This window comes from Cebidichthys violaceus, unplaced genomic scaffold (assembly GCF_023349555.1).
Source record: "Cebidichthys violaceus isolate CVI_PGR_0920_01 unplaced genomic scaffold, fCebVio1.0.p SCAF_10, whole genome shotgun sequence".
NCBI classification, from domain to species: Eukaryota; Metazoa; Chordata; class Actinopteri; order Perciformes; family Stichaeidae; genus Cebidichthys; species Cebidichthys violaceus.
This window is the reverse complement of record NW_027176263.1, coordinates 5,217,278-5,245,113: the sequence shown is the minus strand read 5'-3', so window position 1 is coordinate 5,245,113 and position 27,836 is coordinate 5,217,278. Positions and strand designations below refer to the sequence as shown.

Sequence of the window (27,836 nt, the reverse complement as noted above, 5' to 3'; positions counted from 1 at the left end):
CAATACAATTTAGAAACGTGGCTGCGATAAAGTGAGAACCGAATAATTTAAGCAATGAAAAAGAGAAATAAAATAAGGCTAAAATGAAGTACAACATGGAAATATAGTATCTACTAAGGTGTTTTACTACTGATGTATGAAATACATTTCTTAACTTGACATAATTTGCTACTTTGTTACTTTTCTTCTATATTTTCTCCAGAAGGACTGCAGTGAGTCACTATGGGAAAAACACGTTCCAAACTTTCACTTTCACAAAATACACACATAATTACGTCACAACTAAACACTAGTCTTAAGAATGTCTGTTTGTTGGGTAGCTCTCATTTAGGATCTTGAAGTTCACCTATTTAATCTTAGGAGGAAGTAGAAATGTAATGTATCTTTACTTTACTCTTCTATCTAGTATATCAGCGCTTCCTTAACGGTTGCACGACAGTAAACTCATTTTTGGCCAAGTTGCTAGGATACCAACTCATCGTCCCGCCTCTTTTTCTGGTAAACGTGTCTGATTGGTTGACTGAGTGTTTCTGCCGTTAACGTACAGGAGCTGCCTGCAACAACGAAGAAAACGTAAACCAATGACGGCACGATAACATTTGGACTGTTATGTGGTTAGAGAAGTAGTTGTATATGAAAATGATAATGTAATGCACACTCACAAGTCTTACACCAAGAGGGACATGCTTGTAAGTTGTATCTTTTCGTTTTATCGGACACAGTACTGCTAACTTGATGAGGTTGAATTACGTCAGCGCTATCTACAAGAATTTGGGTTAGCGAATAATAGCTAACGTTTTGATTTTTAGCCAATCAAAGCTAAGTTAGCTCAAGATGACTTCATTTTTATTGTCCTGCAAGATGTGTTCGCATCAAGGTAGCAAGCTACTAACCAAATCCCTCGGAAAGAAACATCGTACAACTGTGGTTAATATCCCCATGAACAAGTTTTACAGTAAAGTTAACTCATGTCAAAACTATAAGGTTGGTTGGGGTTAGTTAGCTAGCTAATTGTAGCTTTGTTGAACCTGCCAGAAGGAGCTTTTCATCGTGATATACTGGCCACCGAGCTCTTCTTGTTATACAATGACTGGTAGAAACTATTACTTATGCTGAATCGAAAGCTAAGACCACAACTCGCCCCGCAGTCTCGTGACGTCGTAACAAAGTCCTAAAACACCTCTTTGAAGTTTTACTGTCCAAAGGTCTGAGTGTTTCTTCCGTTTAAGACCAGACAAAACAAAGCTTTGTATTTGGCTCTATGTATAGTCCAGTCTTTAATGAAAACGGGCAGTATATAGCTGTATTATAACTTCATGTTTGTATACAATTGTCGCAGCTTCTTAATATGTGAATCTTTTGTCTTTCTTCAGCAGCTATTGTTTATTTATCTTGTCTGACCTGTTGAAGATGGATGAAGGGATGGATTCTCAAGAAATCAATCCTGCCACAGTTTGTTCTAAGTAAGTTTATAATTAAGCAATCTGCACATATAAGATACTTGTTAACAAAGTGCATGCTGGGAAAGGGGAAGCTGCATCACTAGGATCATAAGTGGACACACTGTAGATTCAGCCGACTAACAAGTTCTTCTCTCACTTTGCTCTCTTCCTGTCCTTTTACAGTGTGACTGCTGAAGTCAAGCCGGAGGGCGCAGAGAATGATGTTCCAGAAACAAACTTAACAGATGAAAAAGATGAACTCTTTTGTGGACCACAAAGGAAGGACACAACAAAAGACTGTGATGATGCAGCATCTCAGACTTCATTGGTCTGTGGCTCTGCAAGTGTGCTGGATGAACCTGTTCTGGCAGGCAGCAGAAGTGACACAGCTCAAACACACTGTTCTAATGGGCAGAAATCGAAAAGGTCATCTTCTCCCGGTTATAACCCTGTTAAAACAACCTCTTCAAATCCCAAACTTACACTCTGTCTCAGTGATAGTCCCAGGAAGGGTGTCAGTACACCCACCAGTGATGTGGAGATGCTGAGTCCGGACAGCCCCGTTAGTAAACCCATGTTCGTCAACAGCTCTGCAGACAAGGATCACGATGGCGGTGCTTGTGCAGAGGACTCTGAGCAGTTTGCCAAATACTCTGATTCTGGATGTTCTGACAAAGAAGAAGTCCCTCTGGTTGACATGGGAAGTGAAGATGCTGAGAAAGCTGAGTACAGTGGCTCATCTGATATGAGCCAGGAAGCAATTGGAAGCCAGTCAGGTGCACCTTTCGAAAGGTACTTGTGAACGATTTCCATGTCACACCTTTTTGTCTTTTCTGATTAGTGAATCCTCTTTCCTGTTGTGTCCTAGCTCCACTATCCTTCAGTAATCACGTGGCATACTGTCCTGTTCTGTCTTTGTTCTTGACAGCAGTTCATTCGCATCACATAACATGGACAGAAGATGGCTTGGGACACCCATAGATGAGCTGAACAGAATGCCTCAGTGTGCCCCCCCTCTGTCTCACCTGAAAGCAATGCCTAACCACACTGTCACAGTCAGGGTGAGTAAACAACCACTTGTTCTTTGTGTGTGGTATGTTGTGAAGAATACGGCACTAATATAACTTGCATGCAAATGGCACTGGGCATTGTGTGGTGGTCAGCGCTTGGTGTTTTAACAAGAGAGAACCAGATAAGGAAACGTGGTAGGGAGAGTGAAACAATCCTCCATGATCCCCTCAGGGCCTCTTGTCAGTAAAGCTCCTATCAGACTGTGTCCTCCACTAGTCCCACAGGAACACTGTCAGCGCTGCTGTGGAGCTACCACTTGCTCTCGCCATCAACTAACCACTGCCACCCATGCAAGATTCTCTCCATCACCCCCTAAAATCACACAAATACTTTTTATTACTGTTTTAAGAAAATAATATCTCATTAAAGGCAGGACAACTGAATTTCAATTGTTAAGTCAGCCAGCAAAGGAACATATTACTTTTGTATTCCCATTATCTATGTATTCAGTTATAAGATCTATAGTATATCTCTTAATTAATTTACTTTAGAAGTAATAAACTGAGCTTTCACAACATCTACCATAGCTTGTAACAAGTTTTTGCAAGCCAACGATTGCATCTTTTTGATGAGCAAAGAGAAAGCAGTTATCTCAATTATCACTTCTCTACATACAGCAGTAACCTTTAAAGACATTTAGTTTTTTTTCTGTTACAGACAGATCTCCTCAGAGAGGGTGAGGTCCCTGTTTCATATCCCAGCAAGTTTAAAGATCTGTGGGACGACGTGTCCGTGAAGATGCCTTGCTCTGATAAGAATCTTTTTCCTATGGAGGTATACTATACTATACTAGTGCATCACAGCTTTGCATACTTTTTTACCACAACATTGTTAGTTACTTTTGGAATATTGTAGTAAAGGCAATTTGTCATCAGGATGGAGGTGGTTTCCAAAGTCGGTGGGAGCTGATCCACACTTCCTTGCAGGGAGGGTTCAAAAGTTCTCTGGATGTGAGGGTAAGACAACTGTGCTGGTCCAGACTCTGCTGAATTAGGCTGAACATACTCTTTGTCCTCATTAAGACAGGTTAAACAGCCTTTAAATGTCCCCACTGAAAAATCTAAAGTTAGCAATCATACAGTGCAATCGTTTTTGAAAACACTGTTTTGGGCGGCAGCTTAGTGTGGATGTAAAGTAAATACAGTGAGGACAAGCTGTCTATTCAAGTTTAGCATATAAATTTGGGCAATGTAATAAAATTGGTACGTTGGCTTATTTGGACAGCATGCCTTGCATTTGACGGTATTATTCCAATTGAACTGTCACAGGAGTTTAAAATATTCAAAACATGTTCCATAAAGAACCACATGGTGGCAGAGTTTGCAACAAAAGGAGCATTGTAATCTGAGATCTTAAATATTGTTGTGCTTTAAACTTGCTGTTAATCTGCTGCCATACAGTTTAATATATTTAAGAATTGTCTTCTATGTATAAATAACTTCATATTCTTCTATACAGGATGCTATATTAAGATACAACATAGCCCATGCAAAGAAGTGGGACTTCACTGCCCTGAACCTTCTTTGCACAGAGGTAAGCTGTCCAAAACATGACTGCTAACTGTTTGTTATCGGCTGGTGTTGTACAAAAGATAAAACATGAAGAATACAGCTTCCCTGAAGCCCATTGATCACACTGTATTGTCAAAGCGTGTCATGAGTCTTTGCGGAACATGAAGCATATGAATTTTAAATCCAATTATTTTGGAGTAAAACATAATTTACAAAAACGATACGTACATTTCTATCCTAATTTCTTAATTTGCTATAAAACAGGCTCTTTTTTGTAATTTGAATTGACTTGTAAATGAACACCTCATCAGTGAAATGCAGCCATTTGTGTGTTTCACAGCTCTGACAGTCCCTATGAACTTTTCTGGCAGTGTTTGTCTAACTCGCCATGATTAATTATGTCTTTAAAATTAACCTTAATGAAGAATGAAGCTAAAGCTCGTACTAAACTAGAGTTGTCGCAAAGGGAGCCTGCTCTCCTCTGTTTGGCTGCGAGCCCATCAGTGTGGCTCTCAGTACCTGGGAGTCTCACGGGAGCAAATATGCTTCAGTTAGGACAGATGAGCACAGAGCGTAGCGGCGGCAGCTGTTGCTGGTGAACCTGGGGAATGTCTTTCTTTTTTCTGTCTACTTCCTATTTTTTAACACTTCTTTTCCTCTTCTCAAGACAGTCATGGACTGTAATCACATACCTGTTGTTAGATAAATTTTCTCCCTTGTGGGATGAATATTTACCTGTCTTTCATTCTTATGACATTACTTATTAAAACGGTAATGAAATTTAGTATATCCAAATAAAGCATCAGTCCTTCTTCAAAAATTCCTTCACATGTTGTAGATACAATGTTTGTCGTACTGTTTGCCTACTAGATTCAAATAGAGTCTATACATACAGCATATTACCAACCAAATTGCTCAAAAAGAAGAAGACAGGGTCTTTGAATAGATAGTCAACAAATTTCAGCTCCAAGGCTAGTTTAGTTACCTAGATTTATTAAAGCATGTCGTTTATTATCAAACTCTTTCAGGATGGGCTCATTTCTTGGTTGCAGCCAATGGGAACAAGGTCATTATTCTAATGAAGCTCTTACAATTAAGTGGGAACATTTCATCCTGGTTACAGTCCAGTCAGATTGTTATCTGATCGTTATGTTCTTGTCGTCGTTGATTACTCAGCTAAATTCAGACCGTTCAAAAATTATGTTTTTCTTCTTCTCTCTAAAATAATTTCTCAGAGTAAAAGCAGAGAGCTCCGTAGATCAATAGCCACCTAAGCCTTTTTCATGGCTTAATCCAATTTAATTAAAAGGTCCCATAAACTCCAGCAAGAAACTCACCCTTCCAGGAGTCTTTTGTGTCAGCGGCTCCGCTCACTGCCCTGAGCACAGTATTGCCCCGCATGTATTTCCTGCAGAGGAATTTAGCAAGAAGGGATGGTATTAGCAGGAGAAGGACAAGTCAATTGACAAAAGTTGTATAGGAATATCAATGTACAGATACAAAATACCTACTGGTTGTGTCTGCTTTCTATCAGTTACATTTCTATTAGTTAATGGATGCGGGATGAGGGAGCGTTTAGATCATCCTTCCAACATGTAGAGCAGGAATGATTAACAGCTGCCATTCTACAGCAGACATACCATCTTTGTTACCAAATGTTTCTCTCCTTCCCCGTAGTTTGTGGTGAATTTGAATCTTAACTGTTTTGCTCCACCTAATTAAATGTAGAGCAACATTTGTGCAGCACTGGGGTAATTGTCATGAGGTACATTGCCCCTGGGCCAATGATTGACGCGCCGCTCAACGTGTAATAGCCATAGGGGGGGAGGGAAAAAAAAGAGTTATCCAAATTAGGGCTTGTCTGTAAATTGTCTTAGTGTTTCCCCCCTGCCAATTGAAACTGTCACTGTGTCACTTTCTGATGAATGTCTTCGGGCTGAGCAGGAAAGCGGTCCAGAAGTACGTACAGCTGATGTTACAATAGTACCTGAACATTCAGCCGCAACACAACAACACGCTCTATCCCTCTCACTTTTGTGCTTCGTCACTTGTTTTGTTTTCTATAACGCATTCTTACACCTCTAAATAACAATGTGAAATTGAGACTTGCGTAGGTTGAGCTGCCAGGAAAGGAAAATAACTTGTATAAAGACCAGAATGGATGAAAGATCAGAGTGTAACCGATGATTAGCCCATGCAGCAGTAAATCTGGACCGTCATATGTATTGATGTGAAGATATAGTGTGTGTGTGCTGCCTAACCTGTGTGTTACTGTGGTGGCCGGCAGCTGTAGCTGTGGAAAGACTCTGGGATCATCTTTCTACCCTCATCCTGTCACATCACCAGCTACCATCTATTAGTCCCACAAGAGCACTTTATGATGTCTGCCCCCTCATTACTTCTGACAGCATTTAGTCAGACCCGCTCTGCAGCCATATAAATGCCCCCCCCCCCGGCCAAATCACCCACCGAAGACTTCCTGCTCAAATTGAAGCCACCCTGCCACTCTCTCCACTACTGGTCATTTACATTTGGCCCAGAAGTCCATTTAATCAGCGCAAGCCTCCCTGCTTACCTTGATAGAATAAGGCAAGTGATTGATGAGCAAGCCAATACACTCATAAGTGATTGCGTTGTAAATCTGGGCCTATGATGGAATAACTGGGTGTTTATTTTAGAGGGAATTGCAGATGGATGCTGAGGTAAGCTATAGGCTGAAGTATGGATGCTGAGGCCGTGGCAGGCTCGCTCCCAGATTGATGGTAGTTTCTTCTGAAACAGGTTTCTGTGTAGCGAGCAGCTCTGCAGTATTTTTTTTTTTTTCTTTCGCTGCTGAAGTGTTGGGATTATTTATATCTGAGGAGTGGAAGTTCACCCTAAAACAACAATAAACCTCCATTACCTCCACTGAGTTTTCTTGTTGGATATGAGAGAATTGAGCATCTTTCCTTAGATATTGGTTACTGCTATTGGGTTATGACCAGTTATTACACCTCTTAAACCTTCCTCATATTCTTCAGGGCCAGGTTGTCTCAAGACAATACTAAACCCTAAAGAAATAACTGAAACTATTGAAAAAGAAATTGCATGTGGAGCTTTCACGTGTCATTGTAGTTTCAGTTGTAACAGAACGGTTATGTGGGGGTGAACTGTTGAAAGTGATGTTCAATAACGGTGATAGTATTATCTTTTGTGTCTTGTTGAAGTTTGCATTATTATTATTATTGTTATTATTATTATTATATTATTATTATCATTTGATGATGCATTCAAGCAGCTCTATTTGCAACATATTTGATGGAAACAGTTTGTACTCGCTGTTCAAGACGTGGTTTGGGTCAGAGACGATGTTGTTGACCAGCCATAATGTGTTATTTTGGAAGGCTGATTCAAAGACTTTCTCAGGGGGATTGACCTGTAGTCTAGCAGACTTTCATTCGGTCGAGCAGTTTCAGTTTTGAAAAATGAATAAACCCAGAACGTTTTTGGAAAATCATGTAAATTTGCTTCACAAATGCTTGTATAATAAAGTATGCATGGCTCAGTTATGATCGACTGAGAAAAATCTATATTGCTTAAACAATACTTAAATGTTCGGGCAAGATCAGTTATATCTCTTGAAGTTGCATCGTTCTCTGTGTGGCGTAACTGCAGACTGCAACCTTTTTATTCTTGTTTTTTCACGTATACTTTGACGTTTCAGAGAATGTATTGCCATGAAATTTTGCCCCAACGGCTTGGAAAAGTCCTGGAAATTTATTGGTAAAACATACGTTTGAACCCTGTGTTTGTCTCACTATGGTTATCTGTTTTCTTTAAAAAGGATATATTTGCCAATGTAAGACAGAGATACAAACTGTTTAAATTTGAATAAATCAGTGGTGTTACAAACCAGTATGTCACTTTAGATGTAATCAGTCATTCTGACTGTTGGCTCTGAGTAACTGCCTGCTTAACTAGGCAGAGAAATCCCATTTAACAGAACTTCTGCCTGTATGTTTGTTTTTCTCTCCTCTCTCCAGTATCTTGAGCATTCAGAGGTACAACTCCTGTTTGATGCTATACTACCAGCTATGGTTGACCTAGCACTCGATGCGCCTGTCCTCTGTACAATGGTAAGTGCAGTGTACTATTTTTGAATATGTACACGGTTTATGTTTGGGGGGGTTGTGTGAGGCAATTGAATGGTGAGCTATTGCACTACAGTAAAACAGGTCAGCAGCGTAGAGGGATATAGGAGGAAGGATGTAAGTGCGTGCAGTCAGCAGAGAGGAGAGGCTAATGGTTCGATGGTGGATGTTATACAAGATCAGCTCATGAGTTACAACCGCCAGATAATGAATCCCCCCGTTTTGGTCCATATCAAGAACTGCTTCATTAGAAAAGAGGGCTGCGAGAGGACAGGTCCGTCTCATTTCCATCTCATCCATCTGATGTGTCATGCTTGTGCACTTGAGGACATTCCTCTTATGAAATTAAAAATCCAGTCCATTCCTTTGGACATGTTAGTTGTTCCTCCTCCAAGCAATATATTTTGAGAAACAGGGCCCTCTCTTTGACTCACAGTAAATTGAGCTGATCCATGTCACAGATCTTTTAAATGTCATCCCCATTTGTCTTCATTTTCGTTCTCCATCATCAATTATAGCGATGCATAAAATTTCAAGATTGGTATATCTGTAATTCAGTTATCTATTTCTGAGTCCTCAGTTTAATCAAATCATCTTAAATCAGCTCCCACTCTGGGCAGGACTGGAAAATCCCTCTGATTGCTACTGGAGACAGGAACAAGGGGGGGAACGGTGAAGATGCTCAGGTTGAACCAAAGGAGGAAAATCTGGGACCGATTCTCGCCTCAGAATCATTTGCAGCGGTTGACCGATGAAGCTTTCTGACGCGCCGCTTTAGTTTGCAGTATTAAGCATCAAGGCTAATGTGTGTGTGTGTGTGTGTGTGTGCGTGTGCGTGCTCTATTAGAGCTGGTATTGATCTGCTAACTGGGCAGCCTTGGGAGGCTCTTTAGCCCTAATCAGTGAAGATAGATGGGCCCCGTGTGTCTGACTGAACGAACCCGGGGGAGAGCAAGAAAACCAGGACCTTAATTACTACCACCCATTTACCTAATGGAACTCTCCTTGTCTTCTCTGCTTGCTATATTGCTAAACTAATTACCTACCCCCGTTAGCCATCAAACCTACACTACTGCACACACATAACATTGTGTGTTTCTTGTGCATCTCTATCTTTGTCCCTATGTTTCCCATTCTGATCTCCAGTCCCTCAGGTTTGGTCTCTCTTTTTCTCTTTCTAGGCAATTCCCCTACTGAAGTCGAGGATGAACCACTCCCTTACTCTCTCTCAGGAGCAAATAGCCTGTCTTCTGGCCAACGCCTTCTTCTGCACATTCCCCCGACGCAACTCCCGCAAGTCAGAATACTGCAATTATCCTGAGATCAACTTCTACAGGTAGAGGCACACCATCATTTCAAGAACGTTATAGACACAAAACAATGATCAGTAGCTCACTAGGGTAATGGAGTGAGCTGCAGTCATTGTTTTTTTATTCATAAAAGGAAATTTGCCCCTTGAGCTTTTCGCCCTTAGTAAGCCATTACTCTAAGCAGGAGACTTAGTAGATCTTAGACTCATATTAATCCTCAGGTTGCCTCATTGGACTGTATGCTTCAAGAAGAAGCTTACGATGCTGTCGGACAGGAGCATGATTGGAGTCATTGGCATCATCACACTTTTCTGGTCCTAAATGATTGTGGAACATCCCGTGTTGCCCAGGTTTTATTGGCATAATAACAAGGTCCGACTTCAGCCACAGTACGTGTGCATCAAATACATTCAAAGATAAGTATTATTGTAGTTAGATTATATCTATTACAAACTGGTAGAATTGTGATAGAGTAGCTCTGTTTTTAGTGATCCTACCATTCAGAGGAAACTGATTTCCATGAGGGGGCACTACTGCCTTGAAAACCTTAATAGATGAGTTCTATTACTCAGCTTTGACTCATTTAGTGTCCAGTACGTTTACACGCAGTAATCTGGGCCGGTGGATCTAGCTGTTAAACAACAACAAGTCACAGCATGTGGTATCTTATTTGTTCTTTTGTCGAAGAGCACATTTCTGTTTTTGTATAGTTGGAAGTTTAGTGTCTGCTGTACAGTGACCGTCCCTGTCACCTTATAGCCTTGAGGACGGGACTGTGGGCAGAGACTCTCTTTGAGCTCCAGGTTTCTGTTCTGCCTTTATGAGTGGGAGGGAGATTCAGAGCCAGAGTGTTAAATTGGGGTTTGCTGTGTCTACCCACTCAGAACCAGTGGTCTGTTAAGAAAGCTTGGGATGTCTAATTGAAACAAACTGTTTTAATATACTAAAAAAAAAAGGCACAGCACACCTATCTATCTGTCACTGGCTTCTCACAATCTGGAGCAGTCACGTTATTTGGAACGGAGGGAGGTGATGCATGAAGGCAGTCAAGTCTATATTCTTGTGTCTGAAGTACAACAAGCTCTATTACAGTATTTATGGACTGTAAGCACCTCAGTACATACTGACTCGACATTGTCCAGATATCACCTCAACTCAATTTCCCTGTGTTTCTTTGAGGCACCGTCTCCTCGTTAGTGATGTGTGTGTGATCACTTCCAGTGTTGTTGCCTGACAAGCTGGAGATGTCGTTGTGGCAATACCTTATTATGATAGTGCAGAACATAAAGGGTGGGTTTAATACTATATCATTTTGATATTCCCTGCAATCTGCATGGGCTCTAACTGCTATCCAGAGTCTAATTAGCCATCTGCTCTCCCTCAGGGGTCGAGCAGTATTATTTTATGAATCCCAGGGATGGTCATATTGATCATGTGTGATTTGTTCCACCCCCCCTCCCCCTTCAACTCCCCCATTTTATCTGAATCTTAATCATACTAGCACAATCAGTCATCTGTATGGGTGCATTGCTTCCACATCAAATGTTAGTGGCACGCTAAGTGAAGGGAGCTCTGTAATAATGTAAGCATTGATTCCAGTTGCAGGGTTGGCTGTTCAGACCCATGCCAGCACTCGGTTTGCCTGCCTGCCTTCACTATTAGCATTTCTGCCGGCAGTGAAATACAGGAAAGAGCAAGAGGGAAAAAAAAGTCTTGGTGTTTCTGAGAAGACGAGACAAGACAACCGGTGCAGTCTAAAATGGGCCCTGGATCGTTACTGGCCCTCCCTTTTCCCCCCTGTAATTGAGGGAGTGTCCGTCACTTTGCTTATCGGCTACAGTAGCGCTCTGTCTCAGACAAGCAGAGCTGCAAGCAATCTGCTGATTGCTGTTTTGGCAGAACTGTCAAGGTTTGTCCTCTGTTAAGTGATGGATAGATTCGAGGAAGAGGAAAGAAGGCAGACTTATCTCTTTAGCTTCTTTCCCTCCGTATGAGAAGATGACGTAGGAAGCCTGTTTAGCAGTTTAGTCAAGAACGAAAGCTCATTATTAAGAAATATATATTCTGTTTTTGTTCCTGAACCAAGTGACCACAAGTTGGCCTTCCTCATTTGCAGGGAAACATCTTTATTGGTATTAATAAAACTGTCAGAAATCTTCTGTCTCCTGGTGCACGTTATGTAGTAGGTAAGGTTACAGTGGATAGGAACCAAGTAATTAATATGACTTTTGATATGCTGGAATTGCCTAATATATATATTTTTTTTCTCTCACTGAAGGCCTTTTAGTGCATTGCATTTTCATTTAATTTGCCCCCTCTGTTTTTATTTTTTTACTGGTCTGGGCAGAAAGTGGCAGGAGGGAAAATGAATGCTTAACAGCGATTAATCATCAGCGTAGGTCGCTTTTAATGGAGGGAGAGTACCAGTATGGGATGATTTTAAAATGTCCACCCAATGCTCTCTCTCTCTTTTCTCTCTCTCTCCCTCCTTGTCCCTTTCCTCAGTCCACCCTAGTTTTAATGGTAACTCTAAAGAACTGAAACACGGCCTCGGGCATTACCATTGTACTGTATGAAGAACAGAGGTAGATGGGAGAGACATCAAGCCAGTTTAAATGCTTGACCTCACTTCTGACATGTTGTGGCATGGTTGTGCAGTGAGCTAAAGATAATGCATCTGAGTGAAACATCCATGACTCTCATCTGCTGAAACACATTACGTTTAATTTAATATCAACACAAATATATATTTGAAGGAGCACATATTCTATTCAACAAGGTCTCTTCTTTTTCAGGTTATTTGAAGGTTCTTCATCAAGAAAAATTGAGAAATTGAGAACTCTGCTGTGTTACTTCAGGAGAGTTACACAGACCAGTAAGCATTAATGATTTCCCACTTCATTTTGCAGCTGTTGTTTCTCTGTAATCTCTTCCATGTTTTTCAGTTGATGAAAATTATTACATTTTTTTGTTTCTATTCTTTCTTTCAAGAGCCCAAGGGTCTTGTTACATTCACAAGACAAACACTGAACTCTCCTCCAAACTGGGAAAGGTATTACTTTCTACTTTACTTCATTATTCCTTAAATTATTTAATGACACAACAATCCTAAAGGAGATTTGTTTTTCAAATTTGTTCAATATTTATTGATGCTATGTTTTGAGTCAGTAAATATTCTTTTTGTGTACAGTGACACTTCAAATTTGGTTGAATTGTATAAAAAAAAAAATGTAAATGTCCCCGCCACTTGAATGAACATATCCGAATGTGTTGCTGTGGTCTGAGTGGCGTAAGGACCACGCTAACAACATCAACACATCACGGTTCCTTTGCTCCAAATGTGCACAGCTGATCGTTACCATTCCGTCCTAAGAAAGGTCCTACAAAGTAATGACTAGAAAAGTTTGTTATTTTATTTATTTTAAACAACTCTAGAGCATTAGATCAGTTTACTTTTAGTACATGCAAACTTTCCTAGAGCAAGTTGCGCCTTCACCTCCTTAGTATTAAATTAGTATATTGTTTTAATACAGTGAATTACTCATTGGTAAAATCTTTTTTTGTCAAGTTCCCAGACTCTGCTAAAGCGCCTACACATCACTTGTGAAGGGACGATTGAGGATGATGGATACGGGATGCTGCAGGTAGGAATTTGTTTGCATGTTTTGCACCAAACGTCAAGTATAACTAATTATTCAGCCTGGCGTATTTAAGGTATATTTTCATGCCAGTGCCCCCCACTTTCAAACTATAAACTCAACATGGAAATTGTTTGGGCAGAGTGTCAGATTTGAAATAGCATACCTGTTTTGTATTGGTAGTGGGGTGACGGTGGCTAAGTGGAGAGCAGGGCCGCCTTTCAATCAGAGGGTCGGCGGTTCGATCCCCGGCTCCTGCTCTACTAGTCTCATGTCATTGTGTCCTTGAGCAAGACACTTAACCCCAAAATTGCTCCCGTAGCTGCGTCTACGGTGTGTAGATAGATACTGAATTGTAAGTCGCTTTGGATAAATGCGTCTGCTAAATGACTGTAATGTAATGTAGTGGTCAAACCCAATAAACATGTCTCTGACCATCACCACGCCTTTTGTGAAGCTTTCCAAAGTCAAAGAGACTCACTTATCTGAATATTTGTCCTCAACCTGGCGACAACCTAAATCTGGTATATGATTTTTGTGTATCTGGGGAAATTGTTGGCTTTATTTCTGAATTGATTCACCCCATCTCCTCACTCCCCTCAGTTTTCAAGGACTGCTGGTGTTTTTTTTAACTCTAGCTGACAGCTGATTTCTACACTTGAGTAGTTCAGAGGAGGCAAGGGTGGAGGAGTAGACCCTGGGGTGGGGGATGAGGGAAAAGGAGGCGCACGGAGGAAAAGATGACGAGGGTGAGCCATCTCACTGGGGCGACCCAGTGGGCCAGGAGTCCTGCCGGCCGATTGATGGCTACCTCAGCGGGCCGGGCGCTGGCTGTGTGTTGAGTTTTTATAGAGCAGAGTGGGCTGTCATTCTGTCAGGAGGTGAGATTGAAGGGTGAGGGGGGTTGAGGTCAGAGGTGAACCAGTGAAGGAGGTGAGAAGTTGAGCGACTGGTTAGACGACATACACACACGCAAACACACTCACTTTCACACAGATTGACGCAGCTGTGGGCCAGTGAGCAGAACCCTCATCCCTGACAGCCTGTTTGAATAGCAGCATTTTGATTGAATCCGCTTTCCTCGTATCCATGCCACAGAAACAAGGAGTGGGCTTAAACAGCATGAAGCTCCATGATCACACCAAGATATTTGGATATTAAAAATGACTTAAATTCCATTGAGTTCGAGGCTCCAAAAACCAGATAATTATATATCGGCTGACAGTTTTTTCCATAAACCCATCACATAAACATCTATCTATTAGGCCCATTTTGGTTCTGTGAATTCCTAATTATTGACTATCAGATACATCGATACCTATATATCTGCAATGAGCTTATATTGACCAATATGTTGGCCCAGCTCATTGAGAACAATGTAATTGTAAAATCATCTTTCATCCTTTGGACTACAGGTTGTACTTCCCATTATCAGACTAAAGGATGACAAATATTAAGTACCCACTTGTTTTTAAAAATGAAAGTCGGAGTGTTTCCTCTCTCTCTGTGGATACATCACTATATAATGAGACCGCACAGGGAATGCCAATACACTTATCCCATATTTAAAAATAGAGGCAGTCTGCAAACATTCATGCAGATTCTGCATTACTGCTCATCAACTGAAGATTTTATAGATATTTTAACTATGTCTTTAGATTTCATGTGAGTTGTTCTGCTATGATTTCCTGATTTGATTATTCACTAGCAGGAAGCAGTGCAGTGATCCTTGGACATTTATCTGAGTTAAATGACCACAATGGGTGACGGATAATAAGTAGACACTAATAGAGTAATATGTTCATGTAATGGGAGTGACGGTAGCTAAACCTCACAGTTCTTCTCAACTGCATAGTATGGGTAAGACAATATATTAATGTTGCTGAATCAAGGTTTGTTTTGTTGTGAATATACCTGAGGTATTTTGTGCCATTTTTTGTGCCATCTTCACTTCATTCTCTTATAAAATGTTTTCATTAGGTGGACTTTGCAAACAGGTGTGTTGGTGGTGGAGTAACAGGACATGGTCTGGTCCAGGAAGAGATCAGGTTCCTCATCAACCCTGAACTCATCGTCTCGCGCCTCTTTACTGAAGCTTTGGAATACAATGAATGCCTCATCGTCACAGGTATGTAGTCTCACACATACATAATACATATTTTCATATTCTACTTCGTATGGCATTAATTACCGGGCGTCTTGAAAAATTGTTTCACTTTTAGTAAACCAAATGAAATCAATACCGGCGTACACCAGGGAACAATTTTAACGACTAATTACATTTAAAAACAAGAAAGAGCAAACTGCGCTTTTCACTTTCCTTTGTTTTATTCAGAGCTAGCTCCATGTGTCATGGATGCTTCTTTTGTTGAACTCGATCTGGTCCTTCCGTTCTGTCATTGCGGTTTCCCTGTCTTCGCTTCATGTGTTGTTGAAAAATGGGATAAAGCAGAAATGTATTGTCAGCAAAGGAGTTGTCATATTTCAGAATAAAAATAGGTAGTAGAGTACAAAAAAAAATACAATAAATTAACAAACACATATCAGAGTAGTATATAATAACTCATATGAAATAAATAACCACAGAGCAATATTGAGGTAAGTCAAGTAATGGCATATGAAATAAAATACCTCATACAAGTTCTTGGTCTTTGAGGTTTGTCACAGAGGATTCCTAATATCAGACAGACAGCAGGTTCTACTGTAACATAAGCAAAAACACAAGTGTGGGATGAGTCTGCAGGAGTGAAGATTGCTCTCCAATTATCATAGCGTCACAATGCTCAGCCTCATCAGGAAAGCTGAAGTGATGGGACCCTTGTGTAGGTGTAATGAATTGTATTCTCTGCAATAAGTCAAGCAGCTTTTTAAGTGAATTGGCTCCACTCATTTTCGGATTTCATGGGCAGAATCTCTGCCGAGTGGCGAGTGTGTTATGGTGACCTCAAGAGTGCCTCTCTGCTTTTTTACAAATGATGAATTTTGTGTGGTTTTATGACCTGTAGCACCCACTTGTGCTGGTTGCATTTGTGTATGAAATGAGTCAGCACCACTTTTCAGACTGAGGCTGTGATACTCCACCAAAAAATACAGTGAATTGCCCCCATTGGGTTAGGAGCAAGTTGCTGCCCCAAGTGAAGCGGTGCGACTGTTAAGGTGGAGCGTGAGTTAGAGCATCAGCAGTGTTTTAGGCATTGTTCCAGATTGTTGAGGGGAAAAGGGAGCTGAGCCTGAAGGCCAGTTCATCTACATTCCAAGTCCTGGCCTTATGTCAGTGAGCTCTACACACACATTCAGTAATGTTCTTATACAGAGACTAGATTTTAGGACAGGTTATTTATAGGTTTCCACCCAGTTAAGACTTTCTGTGACATGGTACTTATTAGCCCACATTATGCAGGGAATGGAGCCATTGTAGAGCAGACAGACAGTGTGCCATTGCTGCCATGGTATATTTCTTTACTGCTGTTATCCACCAATTAGTATCTTGTGAATCAATAGATAGAAAACCAATGTATTTTGGTCATATAAGACCAGAAGCGGTTATCTAGCTCTAGTCGTTGTGTATGTGTCAATCCGTGGATTGAGCGTACCAAGTCATAAAAATTAACATTTCTGATAAATAGTGGATTGGGGAAATAATACATCATTAATGAGGAGAAGCAGTAAAACAATAGCTAGCAATATTTCTTATAAACAATCACTGTGGTCATCTGGATGGGAATGAACCTCCTAATGTGTGCATAGTGTGTTTCTAGAAGCCTGTCAGTCAGCGGAGTGCAGCGGTCCGTCGGCCATACCTGGATCCAGTTGAGAGGACTACAGCAACAAGTTAAGCGACTGAATGCCGCCGTAGTCGCAGCGAGGCCTGAGGCTGTGGCCGGTCCGCTAGTTAATCGATCACGGATGGCGTCGTTCTCTCAGACGGATAAAAACAAATAAAAAATAACAAATGCTAAAGTGGGCTGCCTGATACACTTGTGCGGCTGTTTATATACATTGACACCCGACTCAAGTAAAGTTGATGTGCGGAGAATTCTGATAAACGTTAATTTATTTAAAACCATCTACTTCAGTGTTATATGTCATCCCGCTTACATAGATCCCACCGTGACCCGTAGAGGTGGAGTGTTCATGCCAATGTGAGTCTCTAAATTGGAGAAAATAATCCCTTTGGGTGGGTGACATCACCCATTGGTTTGAGTTACAATTAACTCTCATGAACTGAAAACACACTGTGAACGGGTTAAAGTTCTAAGACGACACTAAACCTCCAGACCGGACAACGCCTTGGGAGCGACCTTTTAATCACAAGGTAGCCCCGCCCTAAAGCATTGACTCTGAATGGGACCATAATTTACTTACTGAACATCATGTTGTATTGAAGAAGACTTAAAACTAGCAATTGAGACCATAAATTCATGTTTAAAATGTTTACTGAGGTAATAAATAAAATGAGAAGTGGGTTAATTTCCTCATAGACTTCCATACAATCGGACTTCTTTTTGCAACCAGAGGAGTCACCCCCTCATTGGCTAGAAAGAATGCAAGTTTAAGGCGCTTCCGCATTTGCTTCACTTTTCAGACCTGGAGGTTCCCCCCCGGTAGCGGCAGGATGATTTATGTCTTAAGGCAGATTCAGATGACGTCAAAGCTGATCCGCGCATCGCTACAATCTATACAGAACAAATAGCGCAGATATATGATTCTACCACTCTGAATGCAATAGACCTTCATGTCATGTGGTGTATTGGTTGATACTTTGTTAGCTTACCTTGAAGCTTACCTAGAACCCCCACACATATCGCACATGCCTTTAGTATTACACATAAAATTGGCTAAACTAGTGTTGTTTTCATCTCCGAGTTATTTTCTCTCGTTCATTGAGCCCTGTGTGTTTATTGGGCTCCATTCATTTCTTCCCCCGTCTTTCTATCCAGTAACGGTGTAAATCCATTGCATTGATTCACTTGTGACTGCCCAGTTATCCTTCATTCCTCTACAGCAGAATTGCTCTATTGTTCATCCTCCAACTCTGCTTGGGTCAACCTCTCTTAAGTGTTCTGCCCTCTCACTCGCCTCCCTCCTCCTCCTCCTCCTCCTTTGGCCATCCTACTTATTTTTTCCTGCCTTACAGCTGTACCTCGCCCACCTCTGGTCAAAGTAAGGGCTAACACCGATTAAAATCATGGAAGCACGTATTTAATACAATACCCCATGTGCAGCTACTGCCAAAAATATGAAATAACATAAATGTTGGGGTAGACACAATGTGATCAAATCAAATACACACATGTTGATTCAAATTTACCTTTATTTACAATACTACAATACATTATTTTTGTTTGTAGTATGGAGAAGTTTTGTCTCCTTGCCCCCTCACCCCGTTTCAAAATATCCTCCATTGAGTCAGTTAATTTACTACTTTATCTAGCTTGACAGAGAAAATATTTAACATACACTCGTCCTGCTTTGGTGCCTGTATCTCACAGGGGCATTAAAATGAGCCTTCAGATTTTCTTTTGATGACACAAGAGGCATCATTATCCGGTTTGATAAATCCATCTGTCTGACATGAGTGCATGTATTATAGCTTAGCTGCGCCTGCAGAATCTCAAATATAGATGGTGCTCCCAAATGTCTGCGCTTCATTGATTCTGTTGATTCTTTGAACTTGTACCGAGCAGGAGACACATGGGCTCGGGTTGAGTACCGAACTCAGGACTTTTAAGGGTACAGACCGAATTACGTTGGTTCTACTGATTTACGTTAAATCAATCAGTGCTCAATTTGGGTACTTGAGACCGCACCTTGGTGAGAGAGTAATTTGGGAGTATAGAGAGAAATAAAGAGAGTGGGACTACGTCACCCCTGCAGCTTGTTCAAGTCACAGTGAGTCAGGGCAATGGCGAGCCAAAAGCGGTTGCGAGGGTGGGGGTCACACTTTCCAAAACTCGACGCAGACAACGCTCGCTGCAGTGTTTGTAATGCAACATGCAAAGCTGGCCAGGGCAACACGTCTCACATGTGCTTCCTCCGAGAGACACATGACAGCGCTCTCAAGCCATGTCCTGTTGACAGACTGTGATAGGCTGGAGGTTGTAGGGATGGGTTTGGGAGAGGGAGGTACAGAGCAGTTTTTTTATTTTGTGTAGTCTGTGTAACTTGTAACTTGTTCTGAATAAATAACAGTTTTTACAACTGAAATTACACTTTTGTTATTACAGAGAAAGTAAAGTACTGAAACAAAGGTAAAGTTGGGTACCAGTATTGGTTATAATGTGAACGGTACTCAACCCGAACATGGACAAACGAAATAGGAAGAGACGAGGAGTTTGCATGGTATATCTGCACCTTGCATATCTTCTGCTGTGCATTGCTTGTTGCATTTAGTCTGGTTGGAACAGCAGAGTAAAGAAAAGGAAGAGCCAACCAGTGCTGTTCAGTCAGTGTTAAAATCGACTTCTGTCTTGTTCAGTATGCTTCTTTCTTTCTGGCGCCATGTTATCTTCTCTGGAACTCCCTTCCCTTCCCAGTCACCTTCAGTGGTTAGTCATCGTCCTCCTCCCTGCCTCCCATCATTCTGCCTCCCTCCCTCTTTCCCTCCTCCTCCTCTCCACTTAACTTTATTACATTTGGACAGAAAGGAATTTATTGCCCAACTAAGGTCATTGCTCCACTAATGGAATGGCCAGTTACGCCATAGATTAATTTAAACCTTGCAGAATATTCCTTGCACGCATTCAGTGTTTCCTCTTAAAGTCGAGTCTCTATTTCTAGACTCTCTTCTTCTGTCTTTGTTTTTCCTCTCCTGTCGAGTTAATCATATGTCTTTGTCTTTAGAGGTGTCTTAACATGGGTCTTTCAGTGCATTTGGAACTTATACGTCAGTTTTTGTCCATAGGCGTTTTCGGATCGGAAGTTAGAGGGACACGATGTAATCTTGTGATGGAAGCCTGTATGCCAGGAGGCTTTCATGGGCGGTTGCCAGGATAAATAGGATCAAGGTGAAGGAGGAGGAGGACAGCTCTGTTGATGGACAAAGTGATATGGGTACCCGGTTGTTTGACGTTAAGAGTCACTAATGTTGTAGAAAAAAACTTTGAATGGATGTTTAAAATAAATGTTCAATTTGTTCATTCAGCCTAACCTTTATATAGGCCTTTATTTGCCCAGTTTTACTGTCGTCGTTGGGTTATGTCTTGGCTCCAGAACAGGCCATTATCTATGTCATACTTTTACATAGAAAGGCACAAATCAAAAATCATCATTCACACTTTGACTTCAAGTATTAGCAGATGGTGCATGCTTAAAATGAAATGAAGTCAATTTTGAGAAAGTAAAAGCAGCGTTTAATTACTGCTCTTCAAGAGATACTTTTAAGAAAAGACATTTAGCATTGCTTTTAAAATACGTTTGATCTTCTCTTCCAGAAGCATACGTAGCTCTGCCAGTACATACAGGAAAACCTCAATGGCTATATGAATCAAGTGTGAAGCACCTGCTCTTCATTGAGGTGCGGTAAAACTTCCTCGTCCATAATGCATAATGTTTGGAGCCATTAATAGGCATCGTTTTCAGAATTGAACAGCTGTATTTGCATTAAAGAAATGATGAGATCTTTGAAGCTCTAACCGTGAGCACATACCAGTATATAAAGAAGCTAACTTCTTAATGACAGAGGTGTGTTACTCTGTCAGCTGATGAATGATTCAGGGGTGTTTCATGTTTTCAAAGCATTTTGGGAATGTGGCCATGGTTAGCTTCTTCTGTTCTAACCATTTCTTCATATTATGGCGGAAAGCTTTTTATTTAAAAGCCCAAAGCGGATTACTTATTAAATCAATGGCCTTTATTTATGACAATCCAATACAAGCTGATACTGTGTACTCACATGGGGAGCACAGAAAGCACTAAATGCGATTTAAGAAATAAGGCGCTGAAACGGATTTAGGCCCTCTGGCTGCTCTGACTGCTGAATACTGAGTAATGTCTTTTTTTTTTCTCTACTTTCTTTCTTGTTCTGTAGGTACTGAACAGTACAGTAAATATTCTGGCTATGCTGAGAGTTACAAATGGAAGGAAAGCCACAAGGATGAGACTGCCAGGTATTTTCTCCTCACATAGTACTGTTTGGTCAGTCAGAAACAGTTTGAGAAAAGATGTGTGGATGTTTTAAATCATTGTCAATTCCATCTCTCTTCTTTGCTTTTTCCAGGGATGAGTGGCAGAGACGATGTACAGAGATTGTGGCCATTGATGCTCTAAAATTCAGACACTTCCTTGAGCAGTTTCTCCCTGAGAAGATGATCAGAGAACTCAACAAGGTGAGAGAGAGCTGCGTTATTATGAATCCCACTGCTTTTCCTGGCAAAACCTCTTCTGCGTAGCATTAAGGAGCTAGGATTGGCCAGGTGTCTGTGTTCGCCAAGGTACCGGTCAATGCCTAACCCTAACCAATCGTCTGCGCCTCAACCACGTGTGCAGGGCGACTCTTTCCAAAAAAGTTCTGTGGGATTCATCATAACGCGAGAGAGAGATATTCTCTCTCGCGTGTGTTTGCACATAGATATATCGTTGGTTTACATACATTATTACACAATCCTCAAACAAATTTGTCTCTGCGAAAGGACACAAGAAAACTAAAAAAATACAACGTCAACTCTTGGTACCTTCCAAAAGATGTTATTGTCAGTAAGTGACATAGAGGATAATGCTGGACATTATGCTGTGAGTAAAAGCTCATAGGGGTGAACTTTGACATATCATTAGGGACCACCTGCAAAGATATTCATTTAAGGCTCGGTGATCTGTCACACCACTGAATTGATCTCAAGGCTACTGACAGCTGACACCCAGACGCTGCTCTGCGGCCAGATGGGGGAAAACAGTTGGCTCTCTTCTATTTTTTTTATTTGGACGGTGTGTTTGGCTAACCGCTAAAATATAACAGAACGACCAGTAAACACACTGCTGTACCTCGCTGTGACTCAGTCGCTGCTAAGAGGGACGATCGCTTGATGAATTTAATATATACAATTGTATAAAGTGTATTATATGACAACTTAGAGCTTGCTTTCATACAAAGATGCTTGTTTTTGAGTTTGAATGAAGCATTTTTGACAATGGTTTACAGCTCAGTGTCGTATTCTTTTAATTAAACGTTAACCATTCTAGTTTAGCAGAACACGATGCACCTGTGGGAACTTTCAAAGGCTTTATTGCAATTCAACACTGTGACTTTTTGATGTTCAGCACACATTAAACCAACCAAACTGAAAACAACACTGCACTATACTGTACATCTCAATACAGCACCCACAATTCTAATGCATTGTACAAATAGAACATAGAAAAATATTGAAAAAGTTTCTCGTGTCTATTTCCTCCCCACCTTCCCTGTGCATGTATCCCAGGCATACTGTGGATTCTTCAGACACAACGCCAACAGCAAGCACCTCTCTGCAGTAGCCACAGGCAACTGGGGCTGTGGGGCTTTTGGTGGAGACACACGGCTCAAAGGTATTGTTAGCTGAATTACAAACATGTATCGAGATAGAGGGAAGGAAAAGAAATGTTTTTTCATACATGAGAGCTGAAATGGTACTGCTGATATAGGCCAGGAGATGTGTAATATTCCTTACATTAAAATATTAACTGTGGATTCTCAAGCAGGAGGTAAATATAAGTAGCTCAGATGGGATCAGTCATTCGCAGCCATTGAAGCTCCTGCTCTCGCCCAATCTCCTCCGGTCAATTAGTAGCTCTCACAGGGTGTCACTCACACGTCCCCGTCCCCCCCCCTTTATATATCAGGTGACTCACATTTATGTTTTCCATTAAAAGGGCAATTGATTACAGGGAGGGGACACCATAAATCCAGGCTGATGCAGTTCTCTGCGGGCTTACACTACATCACTTCACAAGCAGGGGCCCCTGACTGTCCCCTCCAGTAAACCACACTGCACATTTTGACCAGTATGTCTTCAAACATTTTAATTAACTCTTATGTTGATCGTACTTAGCATTAAAAGGGGCTGTGCTTTACTAAAACCCAAATCTTCTCTTGAATGTCCTTCATTATTAATGCGAATGTGATTGGAATAGCATGGGTACAGTTTCATTTAGAACTGAAGCTGTTAATTTCCTCTGCAGCACGCTATGAATAGATCCCCTGGATTTGACAAAGTCCCTGAGGATGATATTAGCTTTCGGGGACCCCAGCCCTTTAGCCCTGGAATTAGCATAGCTGGTATTTTTAGACGGCAATAACTGTATTTTACATTACATTCCCGAAGCTGAACTGAGATGTGGTAGTTACATAAGAAGAGCTGTTATGTTGTTGTTAAGATTATAGACCTTTTGCAAATTATGTTCATTTTGTGTGTTTTAATCTGGAATCAATATCCATTATGTTAAATATTTAAAGGTCTTAAGACCTAATTTGCATGGGCTAAAAGATTGAGTGCTGTTGATGAGGCTATGCTACCAGTGGTGGATTATTTACTCTTCTGATACAAATTGCTCCTGTCACTCGCGTTCTTTTCTGCCAGAAGCCCTACCTTTTCCAGCTTATTGACCAATTACTTCCTTTCCTCAGCTTCTTTTCAGCGGCCAATTACACATTTATGATTGCATTCTGAAACTGAAGGATACTAATGATGCTAATATGGTAAATTGTTGTTGCCTGGATTTCCCTTTTAGCTTTTCACCCTCTCACTTTTTCAGCCCTGATTCAGTTGATGGCTGCAGCAGAGGCCGGGAGAGATGTGGCGTACTTCACATTTGGAGATGCTCAGCTTATGAGGGATGTTCATGAAATACACACTTTCCTCACTGAGAGACAAGTCACCGTCGGTAAGACTCGCACACAAAAACAAATGTTTTTAGTCTTTTTGTTTCGGGAGTTAGACTCTCTAGTCACTAAATTGCATAACAAACATGAATGGAAATGATACCAGCCACTGTTGGGAGTGTGGGCCTCATGAGGCTCACATGGAGGTTGTCCTTGCTGGCGTCATTACAGAGACAGTACGCATAAATAGCAGAATGCAGTCCGTCTCAATGTTAAGTTATTCCACTTTATGGGCCAGCTCTGTTCCTCAGCCCATCCATTCAGCCTCAGCCGCAGAGTGGATTACTGCCTGAGCTGACCCCAGCCTCTCCCCTCCCTCTCTTTTCATTTTTCTTCCGCTGACATTTATTGAAGCCTTTCAGAGAAATTCCCCTCTAGCCATCCATTTCCTAAAGTGGAGCTACAGAGAAAAAGCTCACAACTTGTGTGTATGTGTGCTTGATTTATAAATGAGCCCGAACACGCTTTCATTTTTCTTTTTTCTTCTGGTTCAGTTTCTGTCTCTCTTGCTTGTACTTTGATGACCTGTTTATTCTCATAGTCCACATTTTCTCACAAATTCTGTTTTTAATCTCCCTCCATGTTTCTTTCTTCTCTGGACCCCTGCACCATCCCCTCTCTCTGTCTCTCTTCCTCTCTCTATCTTCACCTCTCTTCTTTTCTCTTCCAGGGAGGCTGTACTGCCTTCTGAACCAGTACTCCAGTTTGATGTGCAAGAATTGCCGCACGACGCGACCTGACGTCAGTCTCTATGGTTTCATCTATAAGAGAGTCTCTTCCCCTGCACCCGCCGACGCCCCAGACTCTGCAAAGGATTCTGGGATGTCCCCTCTCACATCAGACTCTCATTAATACGAACAGAGCTGCAACTTAACCTCCCTCTCTCTGTCTCTACGTGTAAAAGAGACTCCAGGTTCCGAAAAGCCTCAATGTGCTCTCAGCCTTGTGCTTACAATCACGTTTTCTCTCACACACACTCCCTTTAAGTTTGTGATCCCAACACAAACTACCAAACACACAGTTTTGCCTTTCTCGTTGGTGGTATTATAGGAGCCTCGTAGTATGTCACCCACGTGTGGTGAAATGTTTTAGAGACTTATAGCAATAGTAAATCCTGGTTGCTGTTAGGCCTTTCTTTAGTCTAAATGTGATGTGGAATTATTTAGTTTTACACCAATTACAAATATTACCAAATATTCATCATATGCATGGTTGTGGACACTTCATTGTTAATAATCCAGGACATGATGATCATCCCTAGTTATCTTGTCCTATTTTGTGTTTGCTGTGTGTTTGCTGTCTTCTCTATTTGCCATATCCAGGCTGTGGGATGTTCCTGAATGCAGAGAGATGATGAGATGCCATACTGTAGTCTATGCATGGGTAACATTTATTTATCAAATATTCTAGAAACATATGCTGCTCTTTTATATCCCGTAGGATGTAGAAGTTCAACTCACATATTGTCCTTATTTTAAGTCCTTATTTGAGTCAAAACCAACTATAAATCTTCACCAGTATGAGAATCATCTCGTATGAAACGGATGCATTTAATTTATGCTGATTTTCATCTTTAGACCTTTGATTATATTCTGAGTAACATAATCATTTTCAAATATATTTACTTTTAAGCACAGCAATGTTACTGTACTTTATATACTAATTAATAAACGGGAAGCAGATAAATAAATAATTGCACGCAAAATATTATTTTTGTTAATGTTTTTACTCAACTTTTACTTTGGCGATGTTTTTTATTCTTTACCGTATTTTCTGATTGACAGTGTCGGTTCTATTTAATGATGGGTTCATAAATTTAATGAAAGGCTGTAAATGTCTTGCATAGTACTGTACATTCGTTTTTTAGGTTGAACTCTTTATTATAATTTCTTAATTAAAGTATATCCTGTTAAAATGGTATTTCTCTGCTGAAATCAATATGATTTACTGCCTGATGATCAAAGGATCACTACAATACAAGCAAAACCGGAGCAAAATAATACGGGGACCAGCTGTTTATTGGTTGCAGAGCCTCGCTTCAGTCAACTCACACCTTTTGATGTAAACCACAAAATATGTCAAGAGGCCATTTTGCTGTATTTTCAGTATGTAGTTTATTTACATCAGAATATGATGGTAATGTCATTATTCATAGATAATATAAAATAACTATTTCAGACTCATCAGAGGAAATTAATGTCTTATGTGTATGTTTGTAGTTGTGCCTCGGCACCACAGATTTGTCACGTAATTTCACATAATCATACATTATTTAATCATATGGAAATGTGATTGATTTTTGCGATAGCACGTGTACCAAGGGCTTTCAGACAAATTTAATTCGGCCTCCAAACATGCTTTATTAGATGAATTACGGCTCCTAAATAACCTCATGATGTGGACTTCCATAAGTGGGGTGTAGGCTTGGCTAGGGTAAGTGGATTACACATTATCTGCTTCTCCCGCTCTTTGTACCCGGCAATGAGCTGTGGACTCAAAACAAAGTCAATGTGGTTTGGCAGGCCTGACTGTTGATGGCTGCTGTGAGCTGGGGTCACCTGGACATGAACTTTATTTGGGTTACTGGTGCTTCCTGGATTTATTGACTGAATGTGCGAGCCAAATCCAGAAAATGAATAACCATAGTCAACAACAATGATGACATATTTCGACTGCTATTCACATATAAACGACAATTTATGTCAACAAAAGTAGAAGGTTAGAGAGATTGTCACTTCCAGTTTTTGCCTGTCTAGTGATGTAATTATTCTAAAACCGAATGTAATTTAACGCTGAGCCTGTAATGTTACCCAGCGGCACAGATCTTTTCATCGATGAACACTATTAATAAAACGCCACAAAGCAACTGGTCTTCACTCCATCTTTGTCAGGCGGTGAAATCACTACAACAAAATGGCATTTCAGTTCATAATTGCCTGACCCTACGTTCTCCAGGTCAGCCGGAGACCAGCAGCAAACATGAATGCAAATAATGAAAAAGGAGGAACTCTGTCAGGAAACACTGAGCGTGACTGTGGGTTGTTTTAGACTTAATGCATAGTGAATATGTTCTTGGCGTGGGTTTGCTTTTATTGTTTGGTTGTACAAAGTATGCTGTGCATTATGTGAATACATATTTTAATGGTTACATTTTACATTTTGCTGTTGTTGAAAGGGGAGACTGGAAAAAAAATGACTAGTTTAAAAACCCATAATGATGTATGTGATGCTCTGATATTTAGCCCTACACTGTTCTGTCTTTTAGATCCTCTTGCAGCTCTTGCCCACTCCATTTTGTTTGTTTGTCATGATTGATAATACTGTTCATTCTGTGCCAGCAAGTATGAATGATGAAAATCTAGATGAGGAGGAGAGACAGAGAGAGGGGGAGAGAGAGAGAGAGGTTGGGGAGGGAGGAATGACAGAGGGAGGGAGGGCCAATTATCTTATTGTTTAACCCACTCAAGGTAGAAGCCCATCAATCTGAAAGCACTTGCTCAAATGACTCATGTTCAGCCTTTATAAAAGTTTAATTGCCTTATATAATTAACACTGAGGGGAAAGATGTATGCGTGATATAACTTAGAGGGAAAAATGACTTGTTAGGATGAGAAGTGTGTGCAGGGACTCAGATTACGGTAAGTAGTCTGATTATAACATTGATTGCTGTTACAAATAAAACCCCACAAACACAAGAATACATTTTATATTTATTTTATCACTTAAGAAACAAACATTTGCATGAAAAGATATTTAAGTTTGATGATTCTTTTCCTTTCTCTGTTTCCCTGAGATCCATTACCTGTGCACCATCTTTGGGTGCAGCAGGCTGCTCGCTCTGCACAGGAAGCACCACCTGACACGCGGGGAGGGGGCGTG

At 40.8% G+C, this 27,836-nt stretch overlaps 1 protein-coding gene across 3 annotated transcripts; it reads left to right on the top strand.

Moving 5' to 3' along the window:
• Positions 1–562: 562 nt before the first annotated feature.
• On the top strand, positions 563–26,823 carry parga (poly (ADP-ribose) glycohydrolase a). 3 transcript variants are annotated; one of them, XM_068721875.1, is made up of 18 exons: positions 563–689; positions 1,377–1,463; positions 1,626–2,234; positions 2,371–2,503; positions 3,171–3,287; positions 3,389–3,469; positions 3,972–4,046; positions 8,047–8,139; positions 9,336–9,490; positions 12,260–12,339; positions 12,456–12,516; positions 13,033–13,108; positions 15,083–15,230; positions 21,132–21,210; positions 21,321–21,429; positions 22,519–22,624; positions 23,831–23,959; positions 24,628–26,823. In XM_068721875.1, the coding sequence occupies exons 2-18, from the start codon at positions 1,411–1,413 to the stop codon at positions 24,807–24,809; spliced, it is 2,286 nt and encodes a 761-aa protein (XP_068577976.1). In that variant the 5' UTR covers positions 563–689; positions 1,377–1,410; the 3' UTR covers positions 24,810–26,823. The 3 variants fall into 3 exon arrangements, with proteins under 3 accessions (XP_068577976.1, XP_068577984.1, XP_068577968.1); XM_068721883.1 differs by having other exon boundaries at positions 1,374–1,463; positions 2,374–2,503; XM_068721867.1 differs by having other exon boundaries at positions 1,374–1,463.
• The last annotated feature ends 1,013 nt before the right edge of the window (positions 26,824–27,836 follow it).